Source organism: Vombatus ursinus, unplaced genomic scaffold, assembly GCF_900497805.2.
Source record: "Vombatus ursinus unplaced genomic scaffold, bare-nosed wombat genome assembly UNPS02014775.1, whole genome shotgun sequence".
NCBI lineage: Eukaryota > Metazoa > Chordata > Mammalia > Diprotodontia > Vombatidae > Vombatus > Vombatus ursinus.
In genome coordinates this window covers 5588639-5602409 of record NW_020954553.1, presented here as the reverse complement: position 1 = coordinate 5602409, position 13771 = coordinate 5588639, and the positions used below count along the sequence as shown (strand labels likewise).

General features: G+C 36.6%; 1 protein-coding gene across 2 annotated transcripts in view; it reads right to left on the bottom strand.

The window, feature by feature from the left end:
- Positions 1-13771, bottom strand: part of FOXJ3 (forkhead box J3) — a 169033-nt gene that overhangs the window by 20893 nt on the left and 134369 nt on the right. For both annotated transcript variants that reach the window (XM_027864685.1, XM_027864684.1), the window contains 3 exons: positions 9890-10018; positions 8363-8537; positions 4748-5164 (listed from right to left, as the gene is read on the bottom strand). In XM_027864685.1, the coding sequence (XP_027720486.1) occupies positions 4748-5164; positions 8363-8537; positions 9890-10018 (721 nt within the window). The remainder of the gene's footprint in view (positions 1-4747; positions 5165-8362; positions 8538-9889; positions 10019-13771) is intronic.

The following is a 13771-nucleotide window of genomic DNA, read 5'->3' as shown; positions in this document are numbered from 1 at the left end:
AAAATTAGAACTGGATAAGTAGAAATTAATTACTCCATGAGGTATCAAGAAGCAATAAAACAAAATCAAAAGAATGAAGAAATAGAAGTGTGGAAAAACAACTGTCCTGGAAAATGGATCCAGGAAAGATAATTTAAGAATTATTGATCTATCTGAAAGCCATGATCAAAAAAAAAGCCTAGACATCATCTTTCAAGAAATTATAATGGAAAACTGCCTTGAGATGGTAAAACAGAAACTCAAAGAATCCACCCATCACCTCCTGAAACAGATCCCACAATTAAAACTCCCAGGAGTTAGCCAAATTCCAGAGCTCCCAAGTCAAGGAGAAAATATTGCAAGCAGTCAGAAAGAAACAATTCAAATATCATGGATCCACAGTCAGAACAACACAAGATTTAGCAGTTTCTACATTAAAGGATGGAAGACTTAGAGCATGATATTCTGTATGCCTAAAGAACTAGGATCACAATCAACAATCACCTACCCAGCAAAACTGAGTATAATCTTCCAGGGGAAAATATGAGCATTCAATGAAATTAGAGGAATTTCAAGTATTCCTGATGACAAGACCAGAGCTGAATAGAAAATCTGACTTTCAAATACAAGACTCAAAGAGAAGCATAAAAAAGTATAAACAGGAAAAGAGAAATCATAAGAAGTCCAATAAGGTTAAAGTGTTTAAATTCCTACATGGGAAAATGATAAATGATTTTAACTCTTAAAAACTTTCTTATTATTAGGGCAGTTAGAAGGAGTATACACAGACAGAGGGCACGTGTGTGAGTTGAACATGATGGGATGATTATCTAAAAAAATAAAATGAATGGGTGAGAAATAGGAATGAGCTGGGAGAAGGGAAAAGGGAGAGGTAGAACGGGGTAAATTATCTGACATAAAAGAAGCTCAAAAGGGCCTTTACAGTGGAAGGGAATATGGGAGAGGTGGGGGGGGGGGGCAGCAGTGAGTATGAGTTTTACTCTCATTAGAATTGGCTTAAAGAGGGAATAACATACATACTCAGTTGGGTAAAAGCATAAGAAGGACATGGAAGTTGGGGGTGAGGGGTAGGACAGGAAAGAGGGCAAATTGGGGGAGGTAAAAGTTAGAAACATAACATTTTTGAGAATGGGCAGGGAGAAAGGACAGAGAGAGGAGAGAATAAATGGGAACCCTCATGGTGGAGGGGTGTGTGGGGGGGTAGTGAAAGCCTTGCAACAAATGCAAAGTCAAGCAAAACAAACTCCTACATGGGCCATATCCAAAAAGTCTATTTTTCACTCTGCATGCTAAGTCCATCACCTCTCTGGTGGGTAGCATACTTCATAACGGAACCTCTCAAACTGTGGTTGGCCACTGCACTGATCAGAATTCTTATGATTTTCAAAGTTGCTTGTCTTTATAATGCTGCTATTATTATACAGGTTGTTCTCCTCTTCTCATTTACTCTATCAGTTCATACAAGTCTTCCCAGTTTTTTCTGAGACCAAGCCTTTATCAATTCTTACAGCACATTAGTATTCATTTACATTCATCTACCATCACTTATTCAGCCACTCTCCAACTGAAGGGTACCCCCTTATTTTCCAATTCTTTGCCATCACAAAACAGCTGTAACATTATTATTTTTTTTAAAACCTTAAAGGTCCTTTTCCTCTTTCTTTGACCTCTTTGGGTTTTAAAAGAGTATGCAGAGTTTACTAACTTTTAGCTTTCTAGATTGGCTGTATCATTTCACAGCTCTACAAATAGTGCATAATTATCCTTATTTTTCCACAATTCCTCCAACATTTGTTATTTTCCTTGTCAACTTTGCCAATCTGATGAATATGAGGAGGAACCTCAGAGATGCTTCAATTTGCATTTCTTTAATGATTAGTGATTAGGAATTTTTTTCAACTGATACTTCAGATTTCTTCCCTTGTGAACTGCCTGTATATATTTTTTGACCATTTAATCAATTGGTAAAATTTTCTTATTCACATATATTCGAATCAGTTGCTTATATATCTTGGAAATAAAAGCAAAATCAGATAAACTTGTTGCAATGATTCTCCACCTCCACTCACCCCGGTTATCTGTTTCCCTTTCTGTATTGGTTATGTTTGTCTGTGTGTGTGCAAAATTTTTTTTAAAAAATTAACATAATCAAAATTGTTCATTTTATCTTCTGTGATACTCACTATGCCTTGTTTGGTCATGAACTTGTCCTCTATTCATAGATCTAAAAGACAATTTTTTTTTTTTACTTGTTCCTCTAAGAACCACTTCCATGCCCTTCTAAGTTAGAAAATCACTCTATATGTCTAAGTCATCTATCTGTTTGGGTTATGTTGGTATATAATATGAGATGTTGGGTCTCTACCTAGTTTTTGGACCTGGCAGATTTTACTAAAAACCCGAGGCAATCTTGGAATACAATATTCCAAAAGGAAAACGATACAGGCTTACAATCAAGAAGAACTTATCCTGCAAAGCCGAACATGGTCCTAAAACACCTTTTATAGAACAGAGGAGAAACCCAAAAAGATAAATTTATCTGAGTAATTAGAAGGAGCTTTGTAATGGTGTAATGCTCATTAATTGGGGGAGAAGAAATGTGTCCCTTCAGAATCTTAATGTCTTCAAAGGATACTGAAGAAGTTAAATGAGAAACAGAGATCCTGGGGTTGGACTGATCCCGTTCTAAGGATTTGAAGAAATAAAAAGAGGGAAAAAGGAGGAATATGTAAGTGTAGAAAGGAGGAAGAAGGAGGTAGAATTTACTATTTTTCATAATCAGGGGTGGGTGAGAAGCAAATATGAACATGTAGGAAGGGCTGGAATTAGTGGGCATCAAATGAACCTCACTCATATGAAATGGACAAAAGAATTTTACGTGCAAGCTTCCCTTCCTGTCCCCAAAAGTTTACTGTAAAAATACATTAAATTCAACTGGGAAACAATCGGGGAGGGGGAGGGCGGAGCTAAGAAGAAAAGTAAGTGAGGAATTAGTCTCAAAAAAAAAAAAAAAAAAACCCAAAAAAAAAAAAAAAAAAACAACCACCTTTCTGACACGGGGGGGGGGGGGGGGGAGGGGACTAAAAGGGAGAAAAGAACTAGAACCTAAAGGACAGCCTCTTAAACAAGGGGAGAATGGCTGAACAAACTGTGGCTTAAGAATGTAACGAAATATTACTGTGTCACTAGAAATGAAGAAAGAGATGATTTCAGAGACTCCTTAACCCTGAAGTCCCCCCTCCTCTGACTGGTGAGTTCTTCCCTGGAAATTCCATTTGATGAAGTCCTCAGCCAAGAAATTCTCACTTATCTCCTGATCTATCCTGACTCTCCAAACTTTCCTACTTTGCCTCTACATACCCCTTTGCAGATCCCTTTTATGTGCTATCTTCCATCACTGGAATACCAGCTTCTCAAGAAGAGGGACTGTCTTTCTTTTTGCTTGTATTTATATTCCTAGCACATAGTAGGCACTTAACAAATAAATGCTTTTATCTCTCTTGATGCAGAGTAAAGTGAACAGAAGTCGGAGAAAAACTTACATAAGGATAACAACAAAGAAAAACAACTTTGAAATACTTAAGGACACCGATCAATGCTGTAACTGTAAATCATAATCATCATCATCAAGTAGAATTTACCATAGTACTTTAAGGTTTGCAAAGTTCTTTATAATATTACCTCAATTAAATAATTATGTCTACCTAGAACCTATGATGACATATTATCCTCCTCTTAACCGAGAAGTGGTGGACACAAGGCATAGAGACACATTTGTTTTGCTTGATGCTGCTTGTTAGAAGAACCACTCCCTTTATTTCTCTTGGCAAACTTGGGGGGGGAGTTAAGAAAGAAGAGGAATAGTGATAAAAAAAAAAAGAGTGGAAGGAGATCATAACATTTTTTTAAAAAATGCACATAAGATAATAGAAGGAAGTTTAGAAGGGAGCACAGATAAGCAGGAAAGTTTTGAGAGTAATGTGTAGAATTTATTATATATTTTTTCAAATCTAGCAAGGTTATTAAATGGAGACTCACAGTTTCACATAGAACCTTCTTTGTGTTCTGCTACATGAATAGGAACATTCTTTTTTAGTGTTTAAGTTCAGAGTAAAAACAAAATTTAAAAACAAAAGATAACTACAATCATTTTAAGGGTCAGAAAGGGAGATGGCAAAAGCAATCATTGTTTGCACATTTTAAGACTGCCAACTCTGGTTTAAAACAAGGGTCTCAAAGACCCCACCAGACCACTGGATCAAAGGCTATCTTCTTTGTGGCTCTCTATACTTTCCAAATGCCCGTAAGAGGAAATTTACTAAGAGCATCAGGACAATCCAAAAGCTTTGACACAAAAACCTGCAATGGTTACTGAATACCCAAACTAAATATAAATCAAAATGGATTTTAAATATAGGCTCTAGTTCAGCCTAGGGATAGACTGAACACATTAAACTGTAGAATCCTAAGGAGTAAAAGAAAAAAAGGGCAAGGGGGATTAAATAGATGACCTCTAAGGTCCTTTATAGTTGTAAAGCTATAATGCTATCATCCCTCCCAAGAAAAAAGTTTTGGTTATAAATGTCACATGATTTCCATTACATGTGTGGTTACCCACTCTTTCATGGTTTTAAATATCTCAGAACAACCCCCTCACCCCCATTCTCAAATATGCAGAACTATGAATAGCTAGGAATTGGTTCTGATATATAATTAACTAAACACAAGTTAGAAGATGAGAACTTACCAGAATTACAGGATACCTGCTGTGGGGGTGGATGTGTCTGATGTGCTAACGACTGATGCTGATGATTCGGATGATGCTGTATGTGTTGATGTGGAGATGGATGCTGGGGGTGTGGAGATTGCAGCTGGCTGTGTTGTTGTGGGTGTGGTGCTGGATGCTGAGGACGTTGTGGATGCTGTGATAAACCATGCGGTCGATGGGGAGGATGTGGAGATGGTTGTGTGTGCATCTGGGGGTGAGACAAAGAAACTTGTGCCACAGAATTATTGGCAGTAGCGCCAAGACCACTGCTGTGGCTGTTTGATAAGCTGCTTTGGCCACTGTGTTGGTGAGAGCTCACGGTATTGCTGGGAGAGTGCTGATAGGAACATGAAGTGTGGGGTGGCTGGGATGATTCAGAAGGGATGCTCATCAAACCTAAAAACAGTAAAGAGAAAAAATAGCTTTTGGTCATGTTTTTCGTAAAGAATATTTCTTTAAAATTTACCCAACAGAAACACACACACACACACACAAACACAAACACATACCACCAATCCAATGATAGTATGATCTTTGGACATGGGCTTGACCACCTACTTTCAGGAAGACCTTCTGGAGCCATAGAAGAACTTAGCTTTAATACGGACGGGGGAGGAGAGCAGTAGATGCATTCCTCCCATAACCCGCAGGGAGGAATCAAGATTTCTAAAACACTGGAATGATTACTTCACGTGTCATGCAGCTTCATCTTACTGCACAAGGTTTAGGGCCATGCACTATAAACCTAACTATACAACAAACCTCACTTCACATGCTTTAAATAAAATTTTAGGTTTAAGAAGTACTGAGGTTATCCTGGATTGGATCATCTTGACCAGAAGTTGTCTGAGGACTTATGACTATTAATCTGTGTGGGAGGAAGTAGAGATCATTGTGTTCCTCAGGTCAGCCCCTGAGTTAAAATTTATTCTTGGAGAGACACTATTCTTCCTTTTTTTTTTTTTAAATTTTTATGTATTTTTTTCTAATCACATGGTAAAAACAATTTTTAACATTTATTTTTATAAAAATTTTGAGTTCCAAATTTTCTCCCTCCTTCACCTTACCCCTCCTTGAGAGGAGAGGAGAGGCACTTTTCAAATGAGGAATAATATTTATGGAACATTCTGACATACCCTAGGGCATTAGGTATCCTGGAGGGCAGCCAATTATTATGCTGCATTAATTTTTGGGGGGGGGGCTGGGGGGAGCGGAAGAAGGGGTGTTAGGGGAGAGGGCAATCAGGGTTAAGTGGCCTGCCAGGGTCACACAGCTGTTTAAGTGTCTGAGGCCATATCTGAACTCAGGTCCTCCTGACTCCAGGGCTGATACTCTATCCACTGTGCCACCTAGCTGTTCCACATTAATCTTTAACACACTGAGGACTAAGCACTTGTTAATCTGTATTTATTTACTCAAAATATGCACTCTAACTTCCCAACTTATTTTCTTCTCTCTTTGCACAAAAAAAAAAAAAAAAAGTTCTCTGCTTTTTTTCACTTTCCGATCTATAGTCAGTTCCCTGAAATAAATGCCTTTTTAACTAAGTCACTTTTCCATCACTTTCTTCATAAGTTTAAATTTACTGAGAAACAGGCTATATACCACACAAAGGTACTTCAGGACAGGCTTCATTCATAAGCCAAGGTAAGAGTATTTCTTCAGTGAAAATTATTTAACAATTAATAACAACTAGCAGTCACATTATTTTTCAACTGCCAACCTGGCTTCCCATTATTTACTTTGCTACATTCTCTTTTTGAGCAAAATGCTTCAAGGTTTTCATCTTCTCATTTTTCCATTTTTTCCCTTACCTCTTTTGTGACAACACAGATATTGTGCTTATGTGCCCCCTCTCAAATATTCATGTTACTATTTAAGGTAGAAGCCACCTTCTGCTTACCAACTTAACTATCTACTCTGGCAAAATCCATGTCATTCCATGAAGCCTTTCTTAAATCAGAATGCGTAAGGTCCACAAGACCAAGTAAAAGTAGGTCAAGCCAAGCCACATCAACTCTTACATTTTGTCTCATTATGCAACTGACATGCACACAATTGTCTAAAGTACCTGATGTCAGACCAAACATATTTGGTTTACATAAAGAAGCACAATTTTAACAAACATCATCACCACAACATCTGGTTCTATATAATAAGGCTATTTTCACATCCCAGCAGATGGCCTATGACAATATTATTTTACTGATCCAGACACAATGTATTCAATTAAATGGAAAAATATTGTGCAATGGTCTAAGTTTCTTCTGAAGTCAAGATTTCTGATGATTGTCATGATTTGTAATATTTGCCAATATCTGAGTGCAATATAAAATATTAAAACTAGTAGTTTTGGCAAAAGACTGTGTTGATACTCGATAAAGGTTAGAGCTAATTCTTGAAACTGGAAAGCTGACATTAAAAGTGAATTATCAAAGTGATTCATAAAGGAGGGGAAAGAGACAGGTGATCGCAGTTCAAGAGCTACATGGCCTCATTTTACAGATGAAGAAACAAGAGACCAGGGAGGTTCAGGGACATCATTTGTTGGTGATAAAATCAGAGTGTCAGAACTAGAAGAGACCTCAGAGATCTAGTGAAGCTCAAGGGCAGGGAGGAGAAAGGACCGATCCTAGGTCACACAGCTCCATAAGAGGCAGTGTCTGACTTAGAATACCAGTCATATGATTTCTGATCCAGTGTTCTTTCCATTACACCAGACTGAAATCACTGTACGTCCTTTAGGTAATGTCACCGCTGTTATTTTAAGAGCAATCTCCTTAAATCATGGTCACCTAAGGAATCTGCATGTTTTAAACCATTTACTAGTCAAAGGAACACCAAATATAATATAGCAGCTCAAAAAGGCATCTTTTTATATACACACACAAGCTAATTTAAACTTATGCCTTGAACTTTAAACCTTGAAATCAGCCACTGAAACAATGCAACTTTATTTACCAAATTATTATCAACTCTCAATCTTGGCCACTGACGTGTAAAAAATCATAAATAATGCAAGTAGCCAAGATGAAGTATAAACAAATACTCTGCAAAGTAACTTCAACAGGGTTACAGAATAGTATTAATTTTCCCATTTGATTTTATACCATTCTGCAAAAGCCATAATGGATCTGTACAAGTACATGACTCACAATGCTAGGCACAATTCAACTAGCATATAGTGATCATGCTGCATGTGCACAATCTACAAGGAAAAGGTGCTGCTGATGAAGCAGGGACTGGAACTCCATATGATGCTTCTTTTTAAGCTAAGCCATGTTATGACGAGAAGCTGGCTTACTTCTATTGCACACTGGGCAACAACACTATACTTACTGGTGTCAATAGTGATGCAGGCAGAGCCCTGAGCTGGACACTACCAGATTCTTACGTCTATACCTTCGCTAAGCCCTAACATACAACTCACTCTCTCTGTCTCTCTCACACACACACACACACACACACACACAAGATGTACTTCTAATGTCCCAATACCTCCTGTTCCTTAACCACAGACAAACAACAACTTGATGAGTGGGAAAAGATACCAAATACCCTGTGAAAATATTTCTTAAAATGTAAAGAACTCACCTTGTTGGCTAAGTGACTGCTCAAAAACTGACTTATAAAGGCTTCGAAATGAGGCACTAAGATCTTCAAAATTATATTCTGAGAAAAGTAGTTGTTTGTCTCGTTCTGGGATGCTGTACTGTGGCTGCTGCTGAGGAGTTAGTGACTGAGACACTGGTTCTGGATGGTTTGTCACCTAATGTCAAAAGAAAATACTACTGATTCTAGGCTCTACATTTGAGTTTATTAATAAAAAAAAAAAAAAAAAAAACTACAAACAGTGGTTCACATGCTAAGAGAATATAATCCAAAGGGGGGATAAAAACCAGCCTCCCTAAGTTGGCTGTCATATGATGTCCTTATCATTGGGACCATCCTATTTATTTCTGGGTTGGGCGCCAAAGATAAGGCACAAGCTGGATGTCACTAATCACCACTAACCCCAGAATCAGTACACGCTCAGTAACAAGGACCTCCCACTGCCAGATGCCACAAGGGATTAGAACTCTGATGTACAGATTTTTAACATGACTGAATCCTGTCCTATTAATTACAGCAGCCAACTATACCAAAGTCCTTTCATCTACTCAATAATGGCATTGTCTCTTATTTTTTCCACTGCTATTACCCTACTTTTGCTAAAATTAAGAAATATTTTGCATGAGATAGGATTTGCAGTGTCAGATTTCTAGCTATTATTTATGGCTTCATTCAAATCCAACTGCTGAAGCACTTACAGGATTCACAGTACTACACTATAGGGAGGGCGAAAACTATAAAATACTGCTTCTTGGTAAGCAAGAATGGAAACTGTTGCACTACTGGACAACTTGGAAATTTTTTGACAACCACTGCCTTAAAATGTAATGAACCTTTATTTGCCTCCCTCTCAACTTTTGGGAGACAGGAGGAAATACTAAGGAGAAAACAAGAAAAAGGAGGGAGTAAAAACAAGGTAACTAGGTACAAACTCCAAGAGAAACCAAAGGAAATAAAAGGAAAAATGGAAGGTATCAGTGCCTTGAATTCTTAAAATTTAAAATAATGATTCTTTATCACAAAGCAATCAAGAATACTAGCTAGTTTTCATAAAAGAATTACCTATTTTTAAGTCTGAATTAAGAAATGCAAACTGTCAGATGTTTAAATGCAGTTTATTATTATAGAGTATCAAAAATCAATAGAAAAATATTTAGGCTAAAAATCACAATTCTGATTTATTAGAAGGTCCATTACTTTGAGAGTTCCTGAAACTGAAACTAAGAACAAGGGGGCTCAGCCAGTACTTGAAAATGATCTACATTGAGGGCAATATGCTCTGAGTTACTTGAGCACAACCATTTTTAAAATCAAATTACAAATAACCTTCTAAGTGTGCATTAGAATCACCATCTAGGTAGGAAGTAGTTTCCCAAAGCCTATTTATAACCTGCTAATTGTATATCTCTGTTTAAACCCCTTTTCACATTTAGTTTATGTCTTCCACTAAGTTTAGTTCTAAGCTCTAATTGTGAATTAAAATATAAAGGGCATTTTCAGTAAGCTTACTGGTGTATAGCTGTGCACACTTCCAACGCTGTTCAAATTAACAGATGCCAAACTCTGGTCCGAGAGACTGTTGTTAAGGCTACTGCGTGGACTGTCACTGCCATCCTGATCAGGATTATATAATGTTACCTAGAATGCAGAAAACAAATATTTGGACAAAGATCAACTAAAACTGCATGTACTACTTTATATGGCAACTCTATCAAGATAGTCTTAGAGTATCTACATGTACAACTACCAAAATCAATGTAATTACTTAATAAGATTAGCTTTCAAAAATAGGTCTGGGTTACAAAGAATTTTTTTTTTTAACAAACGCATATTTACAGCTCACTCTGCTAAAGAACAGGTTTTGGCTCCGATGCAAACAACAGGCACCAGAGGAGCAACTGAAATTAAACTAGACAATGCAAGCTAAGAAAGGAGTCTTATCAACTCCCTCTCTTGCAGCACTGCATATACTACTATCAAAGTGGACACAGCACCAGGCCTGGAGTCAGGAAGACCTGAGTTCAAATTTGGCCTCACCGTATTTACTAAGCTGTGTTACCCTGGGCAAGTCACTTAACCCTATTTGCCTCAGTTTCCGCATCTGTGAAACAAGCTGGAAAAGGAAATGGCAAATCACTCCAGTACCTTTACCAAGAAAATCGCTAATGGGGTCACAAAGATTTGTTCACAACTGAAAAACAATCCAATAACTTTCCAAGACTGCCCAACAGAGCAAGGCAGACCATATATCGCCCAGAAAAATTTCAAATAAACTTTCCTATTAGGCCCTTTCTCCAATTCTAAGTCTTCCACCTATAATTGTACACTTGCCAATCAACTTCTCATAGACATTAAAAAGTTTTCTAGTGTTTCCCAAATAAATGACAAGAATGTCCTGACTAAGGTACAAGATTTATTACATGAGTTAGTCAACATTTACTGAGCATCTACTGGCATTCCTGTTAGCATTCAAGAGGAACAGGATACCTAATTCTGGGAACACAAGTGCAATTTGTTGGGAAAATATGATCTTCATTCCCCATTAACACACTGGCATTCCAGTTTACACACCAAGTTTCTTTAAGTAGGTTAGGATAGTTGGTCTGCCAGGGAAAAAACACACCTGACCCCAGAGCTTCTGGAACAGGAGAGCTGACTGTCTATGTTCTGGAAGGTTCCTCAAGATAAGGTGAACTGAAAAATATCTCAACAGACTGGAATAATAAGCTAAAACTAACAAGATAAAACTTTTTAGGGATAAATGAAAAGTTCTCTGTTTGGTTCAAGATATCACCTACATGAGCCCACTATGCGACAGACGTATTTTAACAGCAGTTCTAATGAAAAAAGCTTAGAAGTTTTAATTAACTACTCAGCAGTGTGAAGATGATGCCAAAAAAGTTAATGTAATCCAAACACATGCTAAGAGGATACAGTATCCATAGTAAGAGAACAGTAAGAGAAAGATACATAGTATATAGAATAGAACTGCTAGTCCTTTTATCCCTTCTGTTAGCACTGGTCAGATCACATTGAAAAATTGAGTCCTGGGGCAAGGAGGTGCAGTGGATAGAGCACCAGCCCTAGAGTCAGGAGGATCTGACTTCAAATCTGCACTCATACATTTATTAACTGTGTAACCCTAGGTTAGGCACTTAATCTCAACTGCCTTTAAAAACAACAACAAAAACCAGAAATAGAATCAGTGACAAACTAGAAAACAGCGAGACGACTTAAAAGAATACCAATAAGGACTGGCTGGTGGTAAAAAAAACATATTTAGATATAGAAAAGAGACTACTTAGAGGAGGGATCTGATCACTATAGTCAAACATTTGAAAGAATGTCTTCTGCAAATTAACTAAATTTATTCTGTGTGGCTAAAGAAGACAGAATTAAGACAAAGGAGTAGACATTACAGCAAAACAAATTTCAGCTTACAATTTCTAACAAACAGAGCTATCTTGAAATGGAATGCACCTTATAAAAGAGTGAGTTCCCTATTACTGGTATTATTCAAATAGAGGATGGCAAGGTGAGAGGTTAAATTACATGACCTGTAAGTCTCCTTTCAACTCCAAAGATTTCATGATTTACTCCAAAATTATATAAAATGGGTTAAAAAAAGAACAACAACCAGAAAAGCAGATCAATGAACTGAATCAATAAACAACAGTAAGAAATCAAATTCCATAGCCCACTGTTCAGTAAATTCAACAACATACACTACTTGGGAAAGGACCCTCTATTTTAAAAGAACTGTTGGAAAAACTGGAAAGAAGTTTATAAGAAAACAGGTTTTAACCAACATTTTACACCATATAGCACAAAAATTTCCAAATGGAGCATATACAACCTAAATATAAAAAAAACAAACTTTTTTTTTAAATGAGGAGTAAATAAAGAAATACATTTTATAAGCATGGTTAGAAGGAAAAAATCTTAACCAAATAAGGGATAGAGACCACAAAAGAGAAAATAAACAATCTTGATTACTTAAAATTTTTGCATTACCAAAACCAATACATCTAGGATAAAGGAAATGAACAACTGGGGAAAAATTATCACTGTTTATCTTTTATCAAAACCACATTCCTATCCAAGATATATAGGTAATTAACAAAAATATTTAAGACTAAGAGTCATTTTCCAAAATTGTTCTCAAAAAAAGAATCACCAACTATTAGCAACCATAGATGAAAGACTGCTCTAATCATTAATAAGGGAAATGAGAATTTTAAAAACTCAGGCTTTATTTCACACCTAGAAAACTGATAAAGATGATAAAAAACCAGAAAGAATAATTGTTGATAAGGTTAAGGGGATAAAGCACATTAATACACTAGTGATGGAACTAAGAATTATTTCCAACTATTCTGGAAAACAATTTGGAATTACGTGAGGAAATACTGTTGATACCCTTTGACCCAGAGATCACACCCTTGGGACTATATTCCCCAAAAAGGTTAAAGAAAGAAAGGTTTCATAAAAATCAATATATTTATTGCATCGTTTTTTGGTAGCAAAAAATTGGAAACAAAGCAGGTACTCTTGATGAGAGACAAGCTCAACAAACTGAGGCATCCAAATAAAACAGAACAGATTTTACTCCGTAACAAATGACAAATATGAGGAATTTATATAAACATGATACGAGAAAAACATGAAGGAAGCATAACAGAGATCTGGAGTCAGACAACCTAGATTCAAATCCTGCCTCTGATGCTTATCATCTGTAACTAGGTAATAAGGAGAACATAAAGAGATACATTTTACAACCATGGTTAGGATATTAGGTATCTGATATGAGGTAAATCATTTAACCTCCTTGGGTGTCAGTTTCCTCATCTATAAAACAAGGGGGTTGAACTTGTTGCCTTCTAAGGTCCTTTTCCGGTTCTAGATCTCTAAGATTATTAATATATACATTAATTATTATTATATATAATATATGATATTATATCACAGCATATTATTCTATATTTTGTATATTACACATTATATTACTATATACATATATTACACACACACACACACACACACACACACACAATCTTTATAAACAAGAACACTACAATGAATGAGCTTGGCCCCAGAAGAGGCAAGGAAATGTATTCTCCTGTCATTATGGAAAGGTAAGGGTTCACAGGTAAAGACTGTTAGTTAAACTATCTATCAGACGTAGTTGTTAAACTGTTTTGTTTTTTGTTACTGGGGGGTTGAAGTGAGAGAAAGAACATCCAGAAATGACTTTAATGTTTTTTAAAAGGCATCAATAAAACTTTTACAAAGGACTATAAAATTCAGTCACATTATTCACTGTTATAAACCAAAAAAGTAACAATGACTCCAGAACCAGAGGCACAGCAAGTTAGAGGTAGGAAAACCCCA